The sequence below is a fragment of the Xenopus laevis genome, chromosome 4L (genome assembly GCF_017654675.1).
Source record: "Xenopus laevis strain J_2021 chromosome 4L, Xenopus_laevis_v10.1, whole genome shotgun sequence".
Classification (NCBI taxonomy): Eukaryota; Metazoa; Chordata; class Amphibia; order Anura; family Pipidae; genus Xenopus; species Xenopus laevis.
In genome coordinates, this window is record NC_054377.1 from 56,443,264 (window position 1) to 56,470,789 (window position 27,526).

The 27,526-nt window shown below is 39.0% G+C and overlaps 1 protein-coding gene across 1 annotated transcript in view; it reads left to right on the forward strand.

Annotated features, from left to right (window-relative positions):
- Window positions 1-21,474: 21,474 nt before the first annotated feature.
- LOC108714081 (potassium voltage-gated channel subfamily G member 4) overlaps window positions 21,475-27,526 on the forward strand; it is a 46,425-nt gene continuing 40,373 nt past the window's right edge. The window contains exons 1-2 of the mRNA XM_018257961.2: window positions 21,475-21,957; window positions 22,399-23,182. Coding sequence (XP_018113450.1) covers window positions 22,433-23,182 — 750 coding nt within the window. The 5' untranslated portion in view covers window positions 21,475-21,957; window positions 22,399-22,432. The remainder of the gene's footprint in view (window positions 21,958-22,398; window positions 23,183-27,526) is intronic.

Here is a 27,526-nt window from a genome sequence, read left to right on the forward strand (position 1 = left end):
TTTGCCATTCTGGCAGACCCTTGCCTGGACCAAACAGCAGAGGACACTCCTAATACACAACCATGATATTACTAGTATAGAAACTGCTCAAATCATCATAGCTAAAAAATTGATGAATACAAATTTAATTTGAAAAAAATGCTCAGAAAAACTATTTTATATTCAGTGATTCTTTGGGTATATATCCACTTTAATGCTGAATTTAGCATAGATTTGGCACTTGTATGACAGTATTAACAAAATAATATTAAATTAGTCATTAGAATAACAAATGATAGCGCCATTTTACCTCTACCTGGTTACTTTCCTGCAGTGTTTCTTCCCTTTTTAGAATGAAAACAATTATCTGAGACAGAAATACAGCAAAACCTCTCCAAAGCATGTTCTGTTGCATCTGGTTTAAAACATTTCCCAAGAGCCTAATCCCTCACCTTATTTAACGGACTGTTATTGTCATTTGGATGCCAGAAGAAGAGCTTATTTAGTATAATTATGCTTGTTGGGCAGAGATATTGATGTTAGACCAATTTTACCATTGATTGATTAGAGTGGTCTTTTCCTAACAAACTCATGTCTCTTGAGTTATCTTGATGAGTGATTGGCAGAATGTCAATGCCATATCTATTCTTAGAAGCTCATGTGAGCAAAACCAATGAATGACTACTCATTAAAATGAGAGGATTAATGCAGTTTGAGTAAAATATAGAATCTTAACTATAGTATAGTATGGATCCATGCCCTTTTCTAATGAATACACCCCTGACTCAAAAATCTTAAAAGTTTATTTATAGTTTAAATGTGTTCTGTTTGGAAAAAATATTTCATGACTCATTCATGCATGGGATTCTACTTCTCCAGTTTTCTACATTCCTTAGGCTTTCCATAATATCACCAAATTCCAATAACGATCAGCCTACTTTGTATCCATGGAATAGGTATCTGTGATCATTTCTAACTTTAAAATATCCTGAGGAACCTGGTAAGGTGATATGCGGGGTTTGAAACCAAAATTATCTTTGAGCAAATGAGACGTGTATAAAAAAAATAAAGGTTATTAGGATAACTTTGAGGCCTGTTGGCTTGCTTTTAATTCATGGCATGAAATCAGCTTTCCAAGAACAACAGATGGGAGTTTGAAAATCTGGCAGGATAATAAGTATCTTGACATGAAGCTATCATATTAGCCCTGGCTGTCAGGCATCCCCAGATGAAAATACAGCTGGAGGCCCACATGATGATTCCTTAATCTGCCTCTCTCAAGAGATAATTAAGTACTAATTCAGATTATAATTGTAATTATATGACCTTTTCTATCTAAAAGCACGTGAGGTCAAATATGACCAGTGAATGTATTCCTACATAATGATATTATGTCTCCAAACACTGTATAATACTGAAACAGAAGGGATATCATATAAGTAAGTGGGAGGACACACTAAGCAAGTGTAGACTAGAGTGATATTTGTATGCTGTCACAACATTGTTGGCACTAAGGCAGCAGCATGACACACTGGTTTTAGTGATACATAAGGTTGAATGAGATACAAAAACATTCCTCTATACCAGGGTCCCCAGTCTTTTTTAAGAGTTGGGGAAAAAAAGTCCCTGGGGATTCCAAATAAGGGCAGTGATTGGCTATTTGGTAGCCCTATGTGGACTGGCAGCCTACATTAGCTCTATTTGGCAGTACACCTGTGTTCTATGCGTTCCAAGCTAACATGTTGTTCATGAGCCACTGGTTGGGGATCACTGCTCTTTACACTTGTTTTAAAGTTTCTGCTTCTCTGATCGAGGACCTTTAGTCTACCATATTGTGGGTGATTTACAAAGAAGCAGGGAAGAAGTGCAAGAGGACTAAGATACAAGAGCATGCCTCTTAGTTCTGATTCAGAAAGCACTTCCCCATGTCTGGTTGTGGTCCACATTTTGCTCTGAAACAAAAATATTTGAGAACAAATAAAATGGTAATTGTGGCATGTGCAACCGTTTCCATTTATTTGCAAGGTCTTCATTAGGCCTTAATAACCATTAATTGACAACTGCACAGCTGAATAAAACACCCCAAAACCATGGGCTCTGTCTTAAACATGCAAGGTGATCCAAGAAGATTTCGGAATTAGAAATGACCTGCAAGGAAGAGTGTGGAAAAACCCCTACAAGTGGAGAGGAGTGCAAAAAATCCCTACGAGTGGAGTGCCTGACCCTGCATCCAGTAAATTGGCCGACAGTGCACCAGAAGTGATGTCAATAAGAAAATTGTGCATTGCTTTAGTTACCAGTGCAGCAGCTTATTTGAGTTTGTATTGGTGAACAGCACAAAAGTTGTGTCTTCACTATTTACCGGATACCCACAATGACAATGGAATTCCAGGAAAAAAATGGCAATATGTGTCCTCATTTTGAACTATGCACTTGCAGCACTTACTTTTGTGAATTACCTTTAGTTTTCGCTTAAAATAGTATTACAAGTAATTGACCAGTATTCCATCTTTATGTAACATGCGGTAGAACAGAGAAAGCCAGAGAACAGTATGTATTATCTGTCAGTGAGGGGAACATACATTTGTAGAAGTTCTTTCTTTATCTGACTGTTTTTCTGCAGCTAGAGCATACTGTAGCTCTCTATTTAATTCATGAATGCACAGGACAAAGTCATTTCAAGCAAACAGCAAGCTCCAACTGTACCAGCCTTGTAATCAATGCACTGAGAGCTGTTGGCTGCACTTTCTAAGGGGCATATTTATTATGTGGTGTAATAATTCCCCACATTTTCCCACACATCCCAGTGTAAAAAAGGCATAAAAATATTTTTACCCGATTAAACTTCTGCCAGAACTTATTTGCAAAGGTCTGAAGCAGTGTAAAATAATGGTGGTAAATCTGGTTGTTCGCATGGTATGAAATAAAACACAGCATTATAAATTCGCCATTTATTTTACACAGCTGTTTAAACCGTTTTTCCGGCAAATGGACCAAATAGTCGCGCGTAGAAAAAAATGTATTTTATTTTGACGGCCATTGACTTCAATGCATTTCGTGAATTTCGGCGCAGATTCACCCATCTCTAATTGCAAATTGTCTTACAATACTAAGCCTGAATTCTATGGTGAGTATAAAACATTCTTCCTCCAGCAATTTGTGTTTTATCTGCCTCTTCTTCTGTGATTCTAATACATAGCATTGAGAAGAGCATTGCTCAAATACAGTACATAGTGCTGTTTAAACAGTAATGAGCTCTTTGTACATCAATTGCTTGTGTGACGTATTTCCCAGTCTTGATCACTTTTGCTGTGCTATCTATAACTCAACAATAGGTCTGTAAGTTAACAGGGTTGTTTCTACAACTTGTCTGCATTGTTCCCTAAGGCAGGATCTTGTGACATATATACATTTTGCCACTATGTAGCCTGTATTTATAAAGCAGTAGGAGCAAAAAAATATTTCATGGACTTGTTTCAAGCACTTATTCTGTAATTTGTATAATAAACTTGCTACAAGTACATCCCTTCCAGTCCCTGGTGCCAATATGTCTTCTGAAACTAACACCTTTCAATATGGAAGCTCCATCCCCTTTTATAAGTGTTTCCTGTCCATACCTTCACCCATTACCCATAGGGCCCAGAATGGCAATTAGAATAAAGGGATGCTATAATATCGTATTTCTAAGGGGAGTGGTGTAGAAAGAAAAAGGATACGTTAGGAAGTATTCTAAGAAGTGTTCGGTAGTTTTTTGAGATACAAGAAGAGGAAGCACCTGGCAGAATGAGTTGAAAAGCCTCATGAAGGGTTCAAACCCCATTAAAGAAGAAGGACTATTACAATTTTTCACAAATGAAGGGAGGCCCAGAAACCAATATTCTTCCCAATAGGGTCCTTTGCATTCTTACAAAACCATCAGTCCCACTGGATATGTGCAATCTGGAGGAACAATAACACCAAGCACTGCAGTATGTCAGACTATCTACTGTCTGGTTTGGCAACACATGGACTATCTGTGTGCCAGTTTGTGGACTAACTGTTGTGAAGTTAAGTTTTAAAATGACACCAACAGCTTGAGTACAAGAACATCATATTTATGGCCTCTTAGTTCTCTTGCATTATAAATATACCATGTTATCATTTATGGGTCAAGAAGGCCTGTTTAATCTACCTTGCAATAAACAGTTTCCCTGCTTATGACAAGAAATAAGCAAAAACAAATACATACAGTAGATGCCACTGAGTGCAGCACTGGCAGATGCAAGTCTTAAGGTGGATATAGACACACAGATAATATTGTACTTTGTTTCATATGCCATTCGGTGTGTATATGGCTGGAGATGAGGCCAACAATGTTGGCAAAAGACTTGGATTTTGTTCGGTTTGTTGATCGGGTAGGCCTTTGACTGCACCGGAACATTGGCCACTGTTTAATACTGAATTGTCAGATATAGGTAGAATTTTATTGTTTCTACCTGTACAGTATATCTGACAATTCAGCTCTCAATGTCAAACAGTAAAGCTAAATATGTAGCTACATGTTTTAGGAAATAGGTACTTTTTCTGGACCTCCTTATAAAACATAGAAACCTTGTTCTCACTATTGTGTGGATAATGATGAAAACAGTTCTGATCTGTTGTCCTGCTGCAGCATTCGGGGAGAGCTCTAGACAAGCAGCTTCTGCAACTGTCAGATGAAAAAAAATGGAACATTAGTAGTTGTGGCATTGTTATTTTGGACCTAAACACAGCAGAAATCACAGTAAATAACCATATGAATCTACTTGTATTACAAGAAGAACACTGAACCTGCTGGCCGAAGGAGAAAACTATGGTGTTCGAATGCCCCATATGACCCCCTGTCATCTATCATTGAGTTTAGTATGAGTTCATTGAGTTTAGTATGAAGTAGTACTAGTACAGTGGGTACTAACAATGGGTGACTCAAGGTTCTTCTCTAGCTGGTGCAAAATATGGTGGGATAAATGTGAAGTATTGCCCTGTGTGCCATAGCCTTTAATATCATGGAATTACAACCTAAAGATGATGTGATTGTTTTAGGTGTGGTGAGCTTACTTCCAGCCACTAGAGGGTTTCAATTAATGTTAAATGTCTATGTGTTCTATAGTACATACTGTCTGGTCCGTGTGATACAAAAGCAGCTGTAAACATATTACTGTTCTGTACAACAGCACATTGTCAGTAAAGTCTTAAGTTCTAATCAGTGTGAGCTCTAGAATAACAGGGAGATAGAAAAAATTTGCCAGTGACGGCTTCACACCCATCGCTACACTTCGCCAGACGAAAATATGCTCAGACATCACTAATTTACTAAAAGGCAAAGCTGCATTCAGGACGCTGGCGAATTTTCTCTATCGTCACTTAGGTAATGTGAGCAAATCCTAGCACAACTTTGTTAGAGGTCTTCGCTCAGGCTAATTTGCATACGGTGGGAAATTTAAAGTTGAATGGACGTATATGTGTCAAGGCCGCCGGGAGCGCGAAGAGGCGCGTCTGCTCCCGGCGAGGAATAATCCAAGATGGCGGCGCCCACGTTGGCGCTGGGACGCTAGCGCCGCAACGCCGACACATGCGTAAAGGCGCATGCGCAAACACGCCGGCGTAAGGACGTCAATGATGTCACTTTGGCGCCAAATTTTAATATAAAAAGGCTCCCAGGATGCCAGAATGGTGCCCAAGAATAGGTTCTGCTTCCCTGAACCTGGGTTCCTGTTCCAAGCCTTGATTCCTGTACCCTGATTCCTGCACCTGCCTTGGTTTTGACCTTTTGCCTGGACTCCTGCTTACCGATCCTGATCTGCCTGCCCTTGAACTCTAGCCTGAACTCTGATTATTCTCTTGCCTAAACCCTTTGGATAGCGCGACCTTGATCCCTCAAGAAGGCTTCCTCCTTGATCCAGACTACCTCCCTGGAGGGAGCTCCCGGCTCCCTGACAATATGTTGCAGCAAATACATTACATTACACAAGTCCAGGGAACCTTAATAAAGACAATAGAGTTGTTATAATGCCCTACACATGAGCCCACTGTATAGTTTATGTTCCATATGTTAGAAAATGTAGGGGGGAACCCAATGACCCAAAACATTTTAAGGACTTGTGCAGGCTATCAATCTGAAAAAAGGAAAAGATGCCATTGTTTTTTGGACTTAGAAACTTTTTCCACTAAAAATATGATGTAAGTAATAGAGGGTTGAGGAAGTCCTATGCACTCCAATGCACTTTGCCTGGTCTGAGCTGACGAAGGCAAGTCTTGCGAAAGAGGTAACGTTCAGTAAAATCCGCATCTTAGTGAATTTGCAAAGTAACGTGCGAATGAGCGTTAGCGTCTGTCTCTTTCACTAGCAAAGTTACACCTGCGCCCTTTAGTAAATCTGCCCCTAGGAGTGTAAGGCAGACAGGATAAACGCTATACCAGATCAGTGGGAGCATAGAGATGGCATTGAAAACTATATGAACTGATTCATTTGCCAAGGGGGGAAGTATATAGAGAAAACAATAAGGGGCCTAAGACAGAACCTTGTGGGACCCCAACAGAGAGAGGAGAGCGAGAAGCTGATACTCTATTGTAGGAGACAGTGAAATAATAATTCTGGTAATATAAAGTATCCAAATGAAACATGAAATAATGACATTCTGTCTGTACAGAGTACTGAACAAAACGTGTCCAGTTGTGGAATTCAAAGACATACTAGTCTAAGGGTTTTCTTGCTAGGTCATAGAATATACTGCAAAAGATATTTTTTAAGACAAGAGCTCAGCACTAAGGGCCCTTATTAGTGGGCTACATCAATCAGATGTGCAGAAAAGACAGTAAACCTTAGGAGAAGGCATTTAACCGTTCTGCTTTCCCATATATTTTCTAGTAAAAGACACTAGTGACTGATCTCTTCATTGATGAGATAAAGCTCATAAAGGCTTTATGCAGCTGCTCTACCCTGTTTTTCATTCCTGCCCTGGCTTAAAATGTTATGCACTCTCCTTCAAATTACAGAGTTACAATTAGAAGTACCTGTAAGCAATGATCCAGTTACGTACCATTAAGTCTACTGTAGCATGCTGGAACTCTTGACATTTCTTGAACTGCTTCTCCTATTTCTCTTCACTGTTCAAAAGTGATAGGTTAATTAGCCATTGAATAAATTGACTGCAGCTTATGTTTGTGTGTCAGTAGTATGGAAATGAGACTATAACCTCCACTGGAACAGAATTTCTTAAAGTAGAAGTAAACCCTAAAAATGAATATGGCTAAAAATGCATTATTTTATATACTGCACTTATTGCACCAGCCTAACGTTTCAGCTTCTCAATAGCAGCAATGATCCAGGACTTCAAACTTGTCACAGGGAGTCACCATCTTGGAAAATGTCTGTGACACTCACATGCTCAGTGGGCTCTGAGCAGCTGTTGAGAAGCTAAGCTTAGGGGGTCGTCACAAATTATCAAGTAGAAAATGAGGTTGGCCTGTAATATAAGCTGATGCTACAAGGCTGATAATTAAAATATCATGCTAGTTGCACTGGTTTCTTTGCTGCAATGTAGTAATTATCTGTATTAATTACTAATCAGCCTTATTTTGTGACATTTCTATTCTATGTGTACTGTATATTGTGAGTGGGTCCCTTAGCTCAGTAAGTGACATCAGTACATAGCATGTGCAGTGAATCAGCAGAAAAGAAGATGGGGAGCTACTGGGGCATCTTCAGAAGCACAGATCTTAACTGCTAAAGGGCTGTGGTTTCCTTGGGCTGGTACAGAAGCCTAAAACATAATGTACAACATTTCTAGCCTACTTCTTTAGTTAGACTTTAGTTCTCCTTTAAAGTCAAATTGGAAACTTTATTGCTCCCTTCACTCTTTTAACTGAAGGGCTCATTTATGAGCGCAACTGTAGTGTGCTAAGTGCAATTTTGGGCGCGAGTCTCCATTTTTTTACCCCCAACTTCAGTGTAATTGCAGCCATGAGGTAGCAAGTGAAGGCAATGAGTTAAAATAAACGATTTGATGTTAATCAGATGCAATTGGTCTGAAAATGTTTGGTGTCAGGATATTATCATTCCCAGAGCTTACATCAAAATGATGGCTGAGCCCAATTCTTTAGGTACAAATACACTGTATCTATTGTCAAAGGCTGCTGTGTTTCCTATAAGCCCAACTGAAAGGTTAATTAAGGTTAGCTTTTGGATGAAGCCAGTGGCTAAACACTAAAGTTAAAAAAACCCTACCCTATAGACCCCCTCTCCCTCCTCCCCCCCCCAGCCTAGCTGCTACCCTGGGCAAAATGCCCCTAAATCTTTACTTACCCCTCCATGCATATTTTGTCCCGGGGAGTTCACAGGCGCCATCTTCAACTGCTTCGGTAATCTTCGGAATGAGTCCGGTGCTTCTGCAATTTTCTGGAGTTTCGGCGCATGCACAGTTGTCGCCAAGAGAAAAAGATGGCTGCCATGAACTACGCTGGACAGAATCTGCATGGAGGGGTAAGTAAAGACTTAGGGGCATTTGCCTGGGGTAGCAGCTAGGCTGGGGGGTGGTGGGAAGGTGGTCTATGTAGGGTAGGGAGGGGGTTCTTTTTTAATTTTAGGGTTTAGTTATCCTTTAAAGGGATTCTGTCATGATTTTAATGATGTAGTTTTATATTTCTGAATTACACTATTTGCACTGCAAATAATTCGCTCTACAATATAAAATTTAATTTCTGAACCAGCAAGTGTATTTTTTTTAGTTATAACTAAATTAAATAACTAATATTGGTATGTAGGCAGCCATCTCAGGTAATTTTGCCTGGTCATGTGCTTTCAGAAAGAGCCAGCCAGGGCCTGGGTGCAAAGCTGGGGGGCGCCAGGCACGCTTGAGCGCACTTTCGCGCATGCGCACCCAATCGCGCACGCCGCCGGCGCCGTGCCCAGCCAGGTTGCCTAGGGCGCCTGGCTGGGTTGGCCCGGCTCTGGAGCCAGCACTTTAGGATGGAACTGCTTTCTGGCAGGCTGTTGTTTCTCCTACTCAACAAAACTGAATGTGTCGCAGTGGGACCTGGATTTTACTATTGAGTGCTGTTCTTAGAGCTACAAGGCAGCTGTTATCTTGTGTTAGGGAGCTGCTATCTGGTTACCTTCCCATGTTCTGTTGTTAGACTGCTGGGGGAAAGGGAGGAGGTGATATCACTCCAACTTGCAGTACAGCAGTGAAGAGTGACTGAAGTTTATCAGAGCACACATGACTGGGGGCAGCTGGGAAACTGACAATATGTCTAGCCCCATGTCAGATTTCAAAATTAAATATAAAAAAATCAGTTTGCTCTTTTGAGAAACAGATTTCAGTGCAGAATTCTGCTGGAGCAGCAATATTACCGTATGCGTTTTGATAAAAAAAAAAATTCCCATGACAGTTTTTTTAAGTAGTCACTCAAGATCGTGTGTGGGTGGTGTTTTGGTCACCTGCAACGGGAGCAAAATTGCTTGCAGAGGGGGTCCAGAATTTTCTTTCCTTTGGATGCCTGCCCCCCCCCCCAAGTTATGCCCCTGGTTGAAGCCTTAGATAATATTGGAACTTTGGCTGTTTGACTACTACTACAATATTTTTATAAATCTGTAACCTTGTTATGAGCTTAAGGGAGCCCCCCTCTCTAAGCCTATCCCATTGACTACACTACTAACTCAGCCTTAAACTTTCAATGAGAAAAGTCACTTTAACTTCACCTTACATTACATTACTGTACTGAATCCTCTCCTTGTACACAATCATTTTCTGAGCTTCCCAGACAGAACCACTGCAGCCAAATAGAAGCATTCCGTGACTGTGGTTTCACGTGGTGCCCTTTATAAACCTCTCAACCCATTCTTTTTCTGTTATAGAAAATTTTTAAAAGTACAATAGAGTTTTACAAATAGAATAGAGTCTTGTATTATTTATTCTGGTTTGTTTGCATAAAATACAAAAGTTGTTTGTCTTTTGAAAAATATGCAGATTACATATACATACGCACCAAGAAAATTAATCTGAAGGCCGGTGTGCGGCGTCTCAGAAAAAATTTCCATCTAGATATGGCAGGTAGCAATAAGTTGTGCCACATAAAATCATTTCAGGTTATAGACAGCACAAACAACAGCTTCTATTTTTGTTATGTACCTGCAAACAATGATTTTTTGTCAGAGCTGTCACATTTTGCTTTTGAATCTACACTTTTTCACAGGAACTCTACAAGTGAACACCCTGGACAAACTCAGTCATAGATTGCAGCAGTGCAGAATAAAATTAAGAAGCCAAAAGCACAGATTTTCAAACAAAATTTACCTAGCGCTGTGATTTTAGGGGAGGTCAGTGGTAATTTCAAGTAGGTAAACTATATATCTTGAGTGTGATAAACACATGAGGAGTAAATTGTTTAAGAAGAAGTGATTGTGCCACTTCTCCTAGTTTTTGGTTGTGTACTCTACAGTACTCCACACAGCCAGTTACATGTACAAAACCATACATTAACAAACTATTATACAGTAGGAGTAAAATCTATTCCTCCTGATATACAGTACTCTGTATAAGCCCACCCATACTTGAAATCTATTGCATGTATCTTATTCAAACCCAGCTCCAAACTTTTGCCTCTCTAATATTTAAAAGCTAAACAGTCTCCTAATGATTTTTTCTTATTTTAGAATTTATCTTTGTCTGGAAATTTGCTGCATTTGCTAAAAAAAAAAAAAGCCTAATTAAAGAATTTCCAGATAATTACTCAGAAGGAGCTGCAATGTCAAAGCGATACTTTTATTTAACGTAGAACAAGCACTAACTTACTGTAGAATTTTATATTACCGTTATGATCTTTAAGAAGCCGCAACTCCAAGAGAAACTGCCCAGTGGTCTTAAGCTGGTAGAGACCTTCTTTATCTCTTATCTGTAGCTCTTCTTTTGTAATATAATTCCCTTCCATAATGTTAGAATGGGGTACAGTGCAATATGCTTAGGTTTCTCCCTGATGTTTTTAGGGAGTGGGCAGCTGAAGAAAACCACAAATGGCCATAGCAGAGAGGGTCTCCTGGGATTTCTCATGACCCTTATTGAAAGATACCATACAGAAAATATCCCCCTGTCCTACACACGATTTAGGAGGACATTTTTGAGGCTCTATAAAATGTGCAAGTCAGTTGTTTATATGCACTGCTCCTAGCACCCATATTTAGCTGACAAGAATTATTTTTAAAAAAGATGTGTTGCCTATTAATTGGTCCTCTCTGCTTTTTTCCAAACTGCATGGTTTTCACTTTTAAATATCCTACCCTGTTTCCCTTAGGGCTCCTGCACTTACACCTGTGATAAATGAGGTCTTATATATCCTGCAGTTCAACCATCCACACCCCCCTTCATTAACTATATTATAATGATAATAAATAATAATAATTACTATTAGTGATGGGCAAATCTGTCCCGTTTGGCTTCGCCGATATATTCACAAAACAGCATTGAAGTCAATGGGCGTCAAAATAATTTTGACGCAAGTGAAAATTTTTATACGCACGAGACAATTTTTATGTGAGACTACTTTTCACCAGCAAATTTTCGAGAAAAGTTTTGTGGTGGCGAAATGCCCAAATTTGACACAAATCCATGCCTGCCAATAAATTCGCCCATCACAATTACTATGTTGAACACACATTTATTTCCTCTGGGATCATTGTTTTCAGCCTACACTCTGACTATAGTGCTGTTAGTATATATATATAAGACTTAAAGGCTGTGCTGACAGTAAGTACCTTACATGCGTTGCCCTGTTTTGAGCCACATCTGTAGGTGCCCAACATTATTAACCAAGTTTGGGTACAATTACATCTAAGGGAGGAAAGTACACTTGGGGCTTACCAAAGTGGGTGTTTTTTTAAAAAAAAAAAACATTTAGAAGCAGAATTTAATTAGAGTGACATCAAACAGTACTGTAAGATACTTCCTTAGTGTATTCTGTACAGAACTTGGTAACAAAAAAGACATATGAGTTATTTTTGGACTTATTCCCCAGTTTAGCAAACCTAAGGGTTAGGCATCTCCACAGCAGTTTCCCCCTGTAGTTTGGACACCTAAGTGGTCCATTCATTACCATTGATTACCCAGGCAGCGATTATCCTTTTCCCTGGGTCAATTGTAAATTAATCTAGTTATTAGTTGCAAAAGTAAGTGGCAGTGTTAAAAGTATAAAAGGGAGAGAGTGCTTAGAGCTCAGTTCCTGGATCCCACCTTGCGGGTACAAGAGGGGGTCTGAGCAGATGAGAGACACTGGTTACATGAAATTTATTTAGAGGTAGACGGGACACATACACACTGCTGGGAGTTGCAGGGAGTTGCCCAAGTCACAGAGGTATCTGGGAGGCACTAGCAGAAAAGCACACCAAGATCACACTCTCTACACTATTCTCTGGCCCACCTACGGGTGTGCTACACAAGGGTTTGCTCTTATAAGGACTTGTTTAATTATTTGTACAGAATAATCCCTTTAGTTTAATTGTTGGCTACCATGAAGGATTGTGTTACCTGTTCTGGTTTATAATTTTATGATTTTAGAGCTAATCACCCCTAAAAATCGGTTTCCAATCAATTCAACATTAATAAACTGGCGAATAACATATGTCATAGAAAACAAGAGATAAAGGTACTGTCATCCAGCAAATGAACAAAAGGTATTACAATAGTCACTAATAGTTTGTAGGTATAAACACAGATACCTGTAATCATACATACTGTACATGAACTAATGATATAGTTAAAAGCTTAGAGAATCAATATTTTATAAAGACCTTCATAAAGGCTCCATAGAGGAAAAAATCTATCAGCCAACGCTATATATAACTCTTCATATGTCTTCCGATGCTCCTGTTTTAACCTGTCTAAATTCTATTCAGGTTTTTTAGAGTCTGCAGTCTGTTTATGGAACTCATCAAACAACTAATATTTTAATTTAACAGGTAGAAGGGGTCAAATGCCAAATTATATTGCTCGATTGTTAAAGCTAATGCTCTAAGCTTTGCTTATAACCAAAAATAATCATTTTTGGGAGAAGAAATTACAGTATATAGTTTGAGACCCTCTGAAATAAGTAACCTTGACTGCTAGGAGGTGGATCATTATAAAAAGGATCCTATCACTGCAACTAGGTCCATCAAAAGTCCCTTCACATTCTTTGGATTATTGGATTAGTGTAATCTCAGAACTAGTGTGGTGCAATTATATTTAATTCTGCTCCTCCACCCCCACATCTAAGGTCGTTGTTTTAAGAGTAAATCCTTCATTTCTACAACAGAGGGATTTGAGCAAATTTTTGGGTTATATAAGTGTGAAATGTGATGTGGTGTTATAAAAGCCCATTGAGTTTATAGTCAGTGTGTATTTTTGCAAGTGGAAAAAAAGGTGTAACAAAATCAAAAAACTTCTTGAGTTGCTAGGTTGGAATTTCTATTATGCAATTACATTCATTTTCTTTCTTTAGTGCTTTCTGAGATATTAGCATACCTTTTTATACTGTTACTTGGTGGTTTTTGGCTCAGCAGCTTTCTTTGAAGGCCAGTAGTGATGTATCCCACACCCAAATCCATTTATATATTCGTGTCCACCCTGTCTCTGGCATCACAGGGTGTGGTGGGGGTGGGGTTGGGCAGGCACATGTCTATACATGCAGTGGGGCAGGAAGGGCAGCAGGGAAAGATTGGCCAGAACCTGCCTACAGTCCAAATTCTTGTGCGTGTTGGTCTGAACCGACTGACCCACAGGTCCTGCGCCAGCCAGTACATTACTAAAGGCCAGTTTCGCTAATTTTTCATCGAAGCAAAATAGGACAGATTTGCTTATCACTACCCCTTAGCTGTGCTCTGTTGGATTTCCTGATATTGATCTCGACCTGTTTTCAGGACTACCCTTTGTCTTCAGCCTGCCCCTGACCTCAGCCTGCCTATTAGACTTTCCTTGCCAGCTGCCTGTCCAGACCTTTCTGCCATTTATAGGATTCTTCTTGTTTGCTGCCTGTCCCTGACCATGACCTGGTAAAGGACTTGAGTATCTCTTACTTTTGCATCAACCTGGTGTATTGTTTTCAATTTTGTCAATAGATAATCCTTCTCCGTAACATGTTTCTAGCCTATCAACACCTCAAATACCTGCTTTTCCTATGTTATACAGCAGCTAGGCTTCTAGCCGCTAGCCACTCACCTGCAGCTCAAACTAACTTTCACTTGTCTATGCAACCCTAGGGTTGCTCCTAGAGGTGCTCATCAGTGTCCGGAAGGGGAAAACAAATTTTCCTTGTTTTGTGACAAAAAGTCACATGATTTCTCTCCCTGCCCCCAATTTGCATATGCAAATTAGGATTCGGTTCGGCCGGACAGAAGGTTTCGGCCGAATCCGAAACCTGCTAAAAAAGGCCGGATACCGACCCGAATCCTGGATTTGGTTCATCCCTACTTTGAGTTAATGTTTTGTATGATGTAGAGAGTAACATACTGAAACAATTTACATTTGTTTTTTATTTTTTATTATTTGTGGTTTTTGAGTTATTAAGCTTTTTATTCAGCAGCTCACCAGTTTTCAATCTGGTTGCTAGGGTCCATATTACCCTAGCAACAATGCATTGATTTGAATAAGAGACTGGAATATGAATAGGAGAGGGCGTAAATAGAAAGATGAGTAATAAAAAGTAGCAATAATAATACTTTTGTCGCAGAGCATTTGTCTTTAGATGGGTCAGAGACCCCCTTTTGAAAGCTGGAAAAAGGCAAATAATTATTGAACTATAAAAAATAAACAATGAAGACCAATTGCACAGTTGTTTAGAATTGGACATTCTATAACATACTAAACGTTAACTTGAAAAAAGTTGAACTACCCCTTTGAAGGGCAATAGGACTGCAGGTGGGAAAGGTGTATATATATATATATATATATACAGGCAGTCCCCGGGTTACATATGAGATAGAGTCTGTAGGTTTGTTCTCATGTTGAATTTGTATGTAAGTTAAAACATAGTATGTTAGCCCCTGTATGTAAGTGTGAGTTGCATGTAAATTGGGTGTATGTAACTCAAGGACTACCTGTATATCAATAAATATTGAAGTAAAAATTGAGGTAAATAAGTGCAGAAACATAGTGATGATTGATGCCCTGTAACAATGCTTATGCTGGTGACTCGAAATCCTGAACCAGCTGATTTGGTTACACTCCATACTGACAGCTGGTCTAATATGTAAACAAAGGCAACAAATCCCAAAAACAGCAACCGGATACCTTATATTTCCCACTGACAGCTGTCACTCAAGAGATTAAAGATCTTCGCTGCCCATGATTCCACACAAAAAGGGCAGCCTCTCTTGGCAGAATAATGATACTACAGCCCAAAAATATGATGATTGCCCAAAACTAGAAATATATATATAAAGAAATAAAAAAATGACCCCATGCAGGTGTATAAGTAATATAATTCATATTGGCTTGCAAAATATTTCGAAAGCTGTCACAGTTACTTTTTTCACTTCATGCATATTGTATAGCGTGCAGTAATTAAGGTGGCTATATCTAACCTTTACATACACGACACCTGCACTACTCTGCATTATGCATTATTCATAGGAGTCCATTAGCTGAGGTAAGGGATGGCCATCTTAGGATCAGCTGAGGGGTTGTTTAAGTGTGGCTAATGAAAAAGTCATTTAAAAGTCTTGTTTCATTTGCTTGCTTTGTCACTTGGACCTGCTGCACTCTGTTTATCCATATATACACTGTGCAAGCTAGAACACTATATTTATTCTGTAGAATGCTTTACCATACCAGAGTAAACAGCTCTAGAAATTTGTTTAGCATAGCAGCTGCAGTATTAGCTTGGTGTGACATCATTTCCTGCCTTAGTTTCTGGGCGCAGATTACAGCAGGGAGGAGGAGGGAGGGAGCAAAATGGAAGGGGAGAAGATCAAACTGAGCATGCTCAAGCACTGCCCTGGAGGTTTAAGCTTAAAGAAGGACGTCTGATACATAAGTCCATGTGTAGATAATAAAAGGAAAGAAATGCTGTGCTTCTTTTGACAGAGGACTCAGAGCAGCACTACTTTGAGGATTTACTGGTATATTTATATAAGCCTTTCTGATAAGGCTTAAGGTGGCCATACACTATAGCATCTTAACCCGATATGCCCACTAACGGCTGGGCAATATCGGGCCAAACGTTCGGACTACAATACTACGAATGGGCTCCGACGGGTCGCAGGACCACATCAACTAGCCGAAAAATCAAACTTGACCGATCGATATCTGGCCAATTTTTGGCCTGATATTGATCGGGAGGACCCGTCGGGAGCCCCCACGCATGGGCAGATAAGCTTTCAAATCGGTCTAAAGGAAAGATATTGGCAGCTTTAATTTGCCCATGTATGGCCACCTTTACTTAGTTTTAACCTTTCCTTCTCCTTAAAGCTACTAAAAAAATGCCGTACCCTTTAAACAAAACAGGGATTGTTTGTCCATATATTGCAATATATTTAAGCTGGCCATCTACGTCAAAGTCATCCCATATCTGGCCAGTCCTACACTCAAATTTTATCGGAGTCATTAAGAATTCTATTGCTTCATTATACATTTTACACAGGGACTAAGCTTTATCTGCAACTTAACTTGCTGCTTTCAAGGTTCAAACTCTCAAACTTGGTTGCCGTTTTATTGACCACCACTGAGATCACCTGACTATAGCTGGAAAGGGTGGGAGCTACAACATGGAGCTGGTCACTGCTCCTGTATAACTATAACAAACAAGGGAAAGTTGTTCTTACCAATAATCTTTAAACCATTAAATGAAGGTACAATGAGGCTGTAACCACACAATTATTGACAAATAATATAGAGGTCCTCTGCACTCCTTTGACTTAATTGGCCAGCTTAAATATATTGCAATATGTGGACAAACAATCCCTTTATTGTTTAAAGGGTAAGTAATTTTTAGTAGCTTAATGCACAAAATGTCTCAATGTCCTAAATATATTGATAATGGGTTGAGTGCAGAGGACTCTTGTATTTGTCTATATGTATTTTGTGGTCACAGCCTCATTGCACCCCCGCCTAATAGTTTAAAAATTAGTAGTAAGCACAACTTTCCCTTGTTTGTTATAATTAGATATATATATATATATATATATATATATATATATATATATATATATATATATATATATATATATATATATATATATATAGAGAGAGAGAGATGAAGGATCAGCACTCACTGTCATGTAGTGAAGAAAAGTGTTTTATTTCATGCGAAATACATCTTTATCCAACGTTTCTCAAGGATATTGTACTGTAACAATGTGGCAATTAAATACCCACCTCCCATCAGTGAATTCTGGTGCCAAGATATATATATATATAAATCACTATATATATATATATATATATATATATATATATATATATATATATATATATTATATATATAGTGAAAAAGGATTGCAGCACTCACAGGGTTTTAGTGAAAAAAGAAAAAAAAATTTATTATTAAGCCTCAACGTTTCGATCCCCCACAGGGATCTTCGTCAGGAGCAAAAACAAACAAACATCCAGCATCCAACATCCAGTGGGTGCTGGATGTTTGTTGAGGCTTAATAATAAAAATTTTTTTCTTTTTTCACTAAAACCCTGTGAGTGCCGCAATCCTTTTTCACTGCTTATTTCCCATGCTGGCACCCTGGTATTAATTTTGTCTACGGAGTGCACCATTCCTTTGGATATATATATATATATATATATATATATACACACACACATGTATACAGTGTATAAAAATATAACATTTAGAGCAGGCTTAATGTGAATTGGTGTCCTATGAAGGGCACTGCCAGGCATCTGAAGTCAAACTTTGTGGCCAAAGCACTCCCTTGGAAAATGATAAGTTAATGTGCAGTGTACATGTTTGTCTATGGGCCAATGATATCCAATAAAGTGTCCTGACTGGTTAGTGGTGCAATATAGAAACAAAGTGAATAGCCAAAATATATTGATTTATTAAATGGGAATGCTGGAACTGTGGGTGCTCATGCAGTTCCAGATCAACGACTCCATACATTCTGAAATAGATCATTGATTGGTGTAGTTTGGAGGTTAGTAGGCCAAACTGATTATTTTTAGGGGCCCCTTGACTAAAGCTGGCCATAGACATGCAGATATACCCTAATGTCCGATACAAAATCGTTCATTGCAATCTCCTGACCTATGTTCTGGCCATTAATTCAAAGACAGCAATCGTATGAAAGTTATGTCCGACAAATAGTAGTGACAGTCACTCACTCATGTTGTCAGGTAGGCAATACATGCAGAGATATTATCTTTGCCAACAGAAATCTTCTAACCAACCGATCGCCACGGCACAAAAAAATTGGGAGGATCCACCCAAGGTCCTTACAAAACGATGATTTGCACGACTTTATCTTTGCATCTATGGCCAGCTTTAGCTCCGAACATACAGGATGAACAGAAAATGAAAAATCTATTCATGTAACCAATTTGTTTTTTGATACCGCACAGCCACAGATAAATATTATAATTACACCTGAGTTACAATGTCCATAGGGTACTACAGCAATTGCAGTGCTTACTGTTGCTCCTGATATAGTTTTGAATTTTTGCTAATAAGGGTATTTGTATTGCAGACACACCCTTCCATGTGCCCTAGCATAGAAACATAATAGCATGTACACGCATATTCCTCCATACATAGATACACGAATGAGATCTGTTATCTGGAAACCTGTTATCCAGAAAGTCCAGTTTACGGGATGTGGACTGCATTTTAGCCAAATAATCCAAATTTTTAAAAATGATTTCCTTTTTCTCAGTAATAATAGAACAAGACTTTGTACTTGCTCCAAACTACGATATAATTAATCCTTATTGGAAGCAAAACCATTTGATTTATTTAATGTTTAAATGAGTTTCTAGCAGACTTTAGTCATGACGATCACAAAATGACAGAAAGATCCATTATCAGGTTCCATACCTGTATATTTATATATTGTATATTTACAGCAGACAACATCATAAGACCAGAATACATCAGAGCATCATCACTTATATACAGTAAGGGGCACATTTACTAATGGTCGAATATCGAGGGTTAATTAACCCTCGATATTCAACCCTCGAAGATAAATCCTTCGACTTCGAATATCGAAGTCGAAGGATTTAGCGCTATTCGTTCGATCGAACAATTGAAAGGATTTTAATCCATCGATCAAACGATTTTCATTCGATCCCAAATTGACTAGAAAGCCTATGGGGAAGGTCCATTGACCTTACATTCTTACATTCTAATATTGATGCTCTGTAGGTTTTAGGTGGCGAAGTAGGTGGTCGAAGTTTTTTTTAAAGAGACAGTACTTCCACTGTCGAATGGTCGAATAGTCGAACGATTTTTAGCTCGAATCGTTTGATTCATAGTCGTAGTCGAAGGTCGAAGTAGCCAATTCGATGGTCGAAGTATTCTATTCCTTCACTCGAGCTAAGTAAATATGCCCCTAAATGTTGAAGCTGGGAGCTGGAGTTCAGCAACAGCAGTAGAAAGAACTTGTCTTGTCTGCCAAGCACAGACCTGTATTTATATAGTGAATAATCCAGATGACAGGTGTTAGTGGCATGAAACTGATTCTGATTTCCAGACTGCAGTTAGTCTTTATTAATATGCACCTTAATAAAACCTTATATACAGGTTTTCAACATAGGATACTTTATGCTAAGCACCTGGCCATGTTAGAGTTAAGAAATAAATTCTCTTAACAGATCACCAAATGTTTTATCTTGCAACAGAAGATGTTTTTCCATCCTGAGAAAACTGGCAGAGTTTGCAAAGTGTGACATTACCAAAAGCAGAACCCAGCGCCAGCTGCTTTCCCTAAAAACCTTCAGATGATCTATGCAGGCTTTTGTGCATTATTATGAATTTTTTTTTTTTGTCCTTCCCTAATCCGAGATGCAATCTGTGTCACCGTGTTGATGACCTATAGAAAGTAATTCTGCACGCGTGGCTTTATTTATGGATGCCGGGATGCTGCACATTAGAGTATTCAGCAGTATAATCTAAGCGCAGCATCTGTTGTTGGAGAGCACTGCTATCTGTTAGCTGGAAGAAGAAAGTAGACGAAGCAGTCAGGACATAGAAATGGGACCATACTGGTAATCCATGAAAGCAATAGGAAGAGAAGAGCTTTACTTACACCCTCTGTTGCACTACTAAGCTGTCTCAGGAGCCCAACCTGCAGCAGGCAAACCTCAGCTCCCTTTCATACGTGCATACAAAACAACTGCTATGATATGGTTGCCATCAATACAGTGAATCAGGAATGGAGGCATTCACAGAGAGAAAAAGAAAGCAATAGAAAATCCCCATATCCCTATTTAAATCAAAGAAATAAGAGCTCCACTGTACTTCTAGTAACTCATAGTGAGTTAATCAAGGAAATGGAAAGAAGAACAAAGAAAAGTGCAATAGCTAGCAGTGACTTCAAACAAACAACCTTTCAGCTGAACTACAATTCCCAAACACCGCCAACAGCTAAACCTGCACAAGGGTACTTGTTCTTATGGACATTGAAAAATATAACAAACAAACAAAAAAAACCTTTGAAGAATAAAATCATGATTATTTTGATCTTTTCTTTGCATTTTTTGACAGGCTTGATGCCTTTAATCTAACATTTCAACAAGTAGAATATTTTTTTAATGAAACAAGTATTCAAGTTTACACACATAGGTGAGACATTATTGGGGGCATGTCATACAATTTACAAGTGGAATATATATATATTTTTAAAAAGTCCCATTAATGTCCCATTTACTAAACTCCGAATGCAAAAATCCTGAAAAATTAGTGATTTTTTTTTATATAAAATCAATTTTTTGGGAATCTATTAAACCCTGAGGATGAAAAAGTCAGAATCAGAAAAGTGTCGAAGTTGCATATAAGTCAATACGAGAAGTCCCAATGATTTTGTATTGTGCGCTGGGTTTCGTGCAATAATCCGAAGTTTTTTGGAGTTTTCGGGTGAAAAATCCAAAAAAAATTGTGAAAATCTTTTTTTTTTTTTTTCACAAAGCAAATTTTTCTGGAAAATTTAATAATAAATAAGAGTAAAAAAACCCAAGCCGATTTGATCGGAGTTTGTAGCAGAAAATACTGTGATAAATTCGGACTTTGATAAATAACCCCCTAAAAGTCCCGATTACATGATTTTGCTGCATATTTTTATGACCTGCTTGAAGGTGGCAATTTTATTATATAAAAAACAGACCAAAATAAAGTGCATTCTTTTTTCTGGTGGTGGTTGAATTGCTGCTTTTCTTGTTGCCAGTTTTGTTTACAATGGTAACAAATAGGCACAAAAAAGTGATACAGAAACAGATTGGCAGAACTGTAACACTGCCCTAATGCTGTTTTTTCAATACTGATACATCTACTACACTTGCTATATTCCCCAAGTAGATATTGGAACATGCTTAGTATGTGGAATCACACAGTTTTGCTGCTTTCAGTGTGCTCCGAACCACAGGGGAATGGGGTAATGTATAATGTCACCAGTGTGGGCTTAACATCAGCAGGAAAAAGAAAAGTGACAGAAGAACAGAAAGCCGTGATACTACCCAGTTGCAAAAAAATTGTCTTGGCACAGGTTTTCAGCTGGGGTTTTGTAACCATCCCACGGAAAGAAAGGGATCAGAAGAACAAATAGGTACCGGAGGGTGGATGATATAAAAGGGGAGGTCAGAAAGTGAGTGAGAACACATACACATGCAGAATCAGAGGGAGGAGATACAAAGGGAGATGTGAGGTGTAGAAACTGCCTTTATTTTTCTTTGAGCAGCCAGTGGATCCAGTTTGTGTGTATGAGGAGATGGACAGGGATGGTTTGTGCTCCTGCATGAAGAGAATGCAGCAGGATCCTGTCCCACGGTTATGGTGAGTAAACTTTGCAATGCATGTGCCTCTCCTTGCCTTTATTTCCACAATGTATTATCTGGACAGCCTTGTATTATATGCATCTGCACATTCTAATGTGTGCTCTGTAGTGAGTAACAAGGCATATTGAAGACATATACAGCACTTCATCTGATTGAACATAGAATCTCCAGCTTAAATCAGCTTTACCAATGCAGGCAAGTTGTGTACATTTCTAGAGAAAGCAGCTTAAAATAGAGAATATCTTTTATGAACAGCCCATGGTTATACTGTAGGCACTGATACAGTATGTATTATCCCACACTGCTGATAAGGGAAAAGTGACTCAAGGAATGGTATAATGCAAAAGTTACTTACAATATTAATTCACTTTGAAATCAGGAATCATTTGGACTTTGTTGTGGCTTAATGAATATTTCCAAACACCTTTTTTTATAACAGATCCAGCTTCTCAAGTGACATACATTGGTCAGAGATGCCTATAATATCTGGAAACAGCGAACAAGACTATAATAACCTAAGCTACTCCTCCAGCAGTACCTTGAACCATTTCTTTCCGATTGCTGTTGAATCTCAGACACTTAAAGGAGTAAGGTATCAAAGGGCTCAAAGGATCTATGACACAGATGAAGTCTATACAGCTGACCTGAAGCAAGAAATTATTATTAATGTAGGAGGAATTAAATACCTCATGCCTTGGAGTACTTTGGATGAATTTCCTATGACAAGACTTGGAAAATTAAGGTTTTGCAGCAGCTATGAGGAGATCATCCAAATTTGTGATGATTTTGATGAAGACACCAATGAATTCTTTTTTGACAGGAACCCTTGTGCTTTCAGCATGATTGTCAGCTTCCTGGCAGCAGGCAAGCTGAGGATCTTGAGGGAAATGTGTGTCCTGTCTTTTCAGGATGAGCTAACTTATTGGGGTATTGAAGAGTCCAATCTGGAGAGATGTTGTCTTAGGAAGCTTTTCCAGAAACTTGAGGAACTTGCTGAGATCGGAAAAGAAGAGGAAGCCCAGATGAACAGGGAAACCATAATGGTTCTTGATGACAACACCAAAGTTGGCAATTGTATGGGCAAACTAAGGGATATGGTAGAAAATCCACAATCGGGGATCCCTGGAAAGGTGTTTGCCTGCCTCTCTATTTTATTTGTGGCCACCACCGCTATAAACCTATGTATAAGCACCATGCCAGACCTCCGAGCTGAGGAGGACAGGGTAAGTCTGGGAGGTGAGCTTTGTAATCAGCCTAGTCACACCAAAGTTTACACCTGCAAAACAATGTCATGCCTATTGTAACCAGCAGATAAAACAACCTTGCCAGTCAGAAAAATAAATAGTGAAAAAAACCTGAATATGAAATCACATTTTTTCAATGTAACAGAAATGTTAGATCTTTGGCCGGATGCAATTCAATGGAAAAAACATGTCACATGGTTTATTGGTTTAAAACTCAATAGGAGTATAAGGGTTGATTCCGTATTGAATGAGGAGAAAAGTTTTTACTCATCAAAGTAAATCTGACTTCTAATTTGAATTTGGTTTTTCCTTTAAATTCAGATTGAACAAAATTTTTTATTTGGTTAGCAACTTTCTCAATTCTGTCTTTTGCTATTAAGAGGGAATTTTCTAAAAGTGTTAGGCAGTTGGCATTTCCCATGTGATGCGATTTACAGGGGCAACTTTACACCCTGCTCCGCCCTGAGGAGCTTTATGTGATGCCCCCCTGAGACACGTTTTGCAATGCTGGCCCCCAGGGCAGCCATCAGGGGGGGACAGGGGGAGAGTTGTAGGGGGCCCGAGGGTAAGGGGGGCCCGGCCACGCCACACTTACTTGATTAGCCTGCCCCCCATCTTTCTGAGAGCTGCTGACTTTGGCAAAGCATGGACGTTTAAGGGGCCCTGGCCACCAATTTTTTCATAATGTGGGGGAGGGGGCCCTGGCCACAAATGTTTTTTTTCTCATGTGGGGTCCTAGCCACCAATATTTTTTAATGGGGGGGCCCTGGCCACAAATGTTTTTTATGGAGGGGCTCTGACCACCAATATCTTTTTATTTTTTATTAACATGTGGGAACCCTAGCCACCAATATTTTTGTTTTTTTTGTTTTTTTACTGTGTGGTGGGGGGCGGACCTGTAGGTGGGGCTTGTGGTGGGTGCAGCCCAGCGGGCCCAGGAAATTTTGTCATATAGGGCCCTGCGATTTCTGATGGCGGTCCTGCTGGCCACTTTTGCAATGCCATGATTACTTCTCCAGCACCAGAGGGGGCCCAGGGAGGGCCACACCACTAGTGTAGAGAGTGCAGTTGCACTCTCTGCACGAGTGATGGGCGAATTTAATCGCCATTTGCGAATTTGCATCAAATTTGCCGGCGTCAAAAAAACGGACACAGGGAAGTTCGCAAATTTTTCGGCAAAGTGAAACGGCGCAAATTCACCCATCACTACTCTGCACCACAAGAACCAAATTCTGAAAGTTAAGAGGAGTATTTTTTTGGTTCCCCGGCAACTTATGGGGTTCTGCAATCTGAGGCGGGGATCTCACCTTGCCTCATTGCGAGAACACCCCTGGCTTTCCAGTTCTAATTTATCAAACATAAATTAGTAGTTTATCCATTTCGTGTGAATGACAGAAAAAAATTGTATTTAAATTAAAAAAAACTGTTTTGGGTAAAAGAGGTCACAAAACATTGTCCATCTTAATTAATTTGTACATTAGCCACTGAATTTTATTACCTCTATTCTTTTGTAGGGTCCCATATACGTATTTTGATTGGGCAAACCCTAGTGTGATAACACCAGAGGTTATTGCTCAAAATGGAAAATGGTGTCAATAGGTGACCCCCACTGTATCTTTATGGCACTTATCATATAAACAGGAACCGTGATGATCCCATAATAACACAATAATATAATCATTTACATCAATGCAATATAGCCATCGATGTGTGGGAGAAATTATACAATATCAATTACATTGGCTCAGCTTTTGAATATTAATTTTCTAGGAGTACTTCATTCCATCTCATTATGATGGTTGAAGTTCCCACACATAGAATATAATTTAATAAACAGCCTTGTAGCATCAATTTATATGACAGGCCAACCTAATTTTCTACTTGATAATTTGTGACGACCCCTAAGCTTAGCTTCTCAACAGCTGCTCACTGAGCATGTGAGTGTCGCAGACACTTTCCAAGATGGTGACCCCCTGTGACAAGTTTGAAGTCCTGGATCATTGCTGCTATTGACCAAAGTGGTGCAGTAAGTGCAGTATATAAAATATGGCGTTTTGAGCTATATTCACTTTTAGGGTTTAGTTCTTTAAGACTAAATGCATGGTTTATTCTCTGCTCGCTACTCTGCCTATCTCTAATCCATATATCCTATGGAATGGCAAAGATAAAGTGTTCTATACCTACAGGGTTAGTCATATCAGCCTTGTATGCTTCTAGCTATTATTGTGAGATCCTAATTCCTGCAACTCCGTCAATTCATTGAATTGCTTGAGATGCCTGGTTAAGCAGATCATAAAAGCTGGAGGGCTATTTGACTAACATGGATGTGCCAGCCATAGATGTGGGCAAAAGACTTTCTAATACATTACCATTTGTGGGGGGGGGGCAACCCTATAATGTTTATTTGAAAGAAAGTGTAAAGTAGCCCCTGTAGTAACTATTATAGATATTAAAAGTTCATGAGAAATTTCATGACTCTACAAAGGCATGCAGGTGATTGAACTCCAAGGTGACTTCTAATATACTTACTTAACTTATAAGGATATATTTTACAAGTCATAGCTTGGATAAGAGTATGTTTGTAATGTTGGAGGTGTCAAGCCTATTTGGTGCCTCTGGTCTGCACCGTGATACCGTAGTAGAAAATAGATTCATTCAGTTATGAATCCACACCAGTATGAATGAAACTAAAGTTTTTCACAGGGTTCCATAAATACAAAGGATTAGATAGAGATGTCACTCACTGTCCCTGTCCCAGGTGTTTGTCACTTGTTGTACACACTTGGACATAGTTGGAGAAAGCAAAGATGAATGCATATTGTCCATATCTGTAACAAAAGAGGCTTTTCAGTATAACCCATCCAATGTATATATACATTACCAAGCTATACAACATTACATATTATTTCAGCAAGTGAGTGAGATGAAAAATGAAGCAGAAAGTGATTTGTTTCTACAAAGAAAATAAAACATGATGACAGTTTTAGGGAATGTGTATTTTATCCGGTGCTACCTCCGGGGTTTGCTGTGTACCCTGTGCTGACAGAGACAAAAAACTTTGCAACCAATCATACAGACACACATTGGCAAATCACATGAACTATTCAAATTTAAAATATAGGCTGCATGGGAAAGACATTAGTCATAGATCATTTTAGACTTCAGCAGGTTCAATGTTTGAAGCCATCAGTGTCAGAATAAGGAGACAAGAAATGTAAATGAAAATTGATCACTCTTGAATTTTAATGGGTTTTTAAAAGAGAAAGATAAGCACCTTTTGATGTAAAAATCTGTAATTTATGATTTTGTTGCTGAAAAAATTTACAGAACAAAATTGATTTATGCAACGGATGTCTTAACTAGTGATGGGCGAATTCCCTCGATTTGCCACCAGCGAATAAATTCGCGAAACCGCAGCGAAAATGAAAAAAAAATGGACGCCGGCGTCCGTTTTTTTGGATGCCGGAGCAATTTCGTTGAAAACGGATGCCGGAGTCCAAAAAAACAGATGCCAACGTCAAAAATGAGATGCCAGTGCTGTTTAGCGAATTTTACGCCGTTTCGCGAATTTCGCCCATCACTAGTCTTAGGGGCAAATTCATCAAGGGTCGAATTTCGAGGGGTTAAATCCCTCGAAATTCAACTGGGGAATAGAATCGAATAGGCAATTCGGGCGAATTTACACGCTGGTGAATAGTCGAATTGGCGAATATTCGCCAGGCTAATAGGCGCTCGATCGAATATTCGCTCAAAGGATTTTCATTAGATCGAATGCCTTTTTATTCGATCAAAAACTTGGAAAACAAGCCTATGGGACTTTCCCATAGGCTTTTAAAGCAATTCGGTAGGTTTTAGGTGGCGAAGTAGGCAGTCGAAGTATTTTTAAAAGAGACAGTACTTCGACTATCGAATGGGCGAATAGTCGCAGTGCTTTTGCGCTCGATCTATTCGAATCATTCTACTCAGGCGAATTTACGCCAATTCGATAGTCGAGGAGCACAAAAATTCGAAGTTTTTTTACTTCGAATCCTTCACTCGAAGTTAGTGAATCGGCCCCTTAATGTTTCCTAAGTGCCATGGATTAAATCAATGGCTTGTCAGACATGCAAATGTTTATACTTTTCCTATGTCCTTCTTGCTTTCTAGAAGGAAAAAAACAATCCAACCATTTAAGTCAGTTTAGTTTATTCATGACCAGGTACATGGGCTAAAAGTGATGGTGTAATTATAGATGACCACTTTTCTGAACAGTTTTGTCTAAGTCCTGACATCTTATGACACCTGCTAAAATGTTTTATTCTAAATCAGGTTGGTGTAACTGGA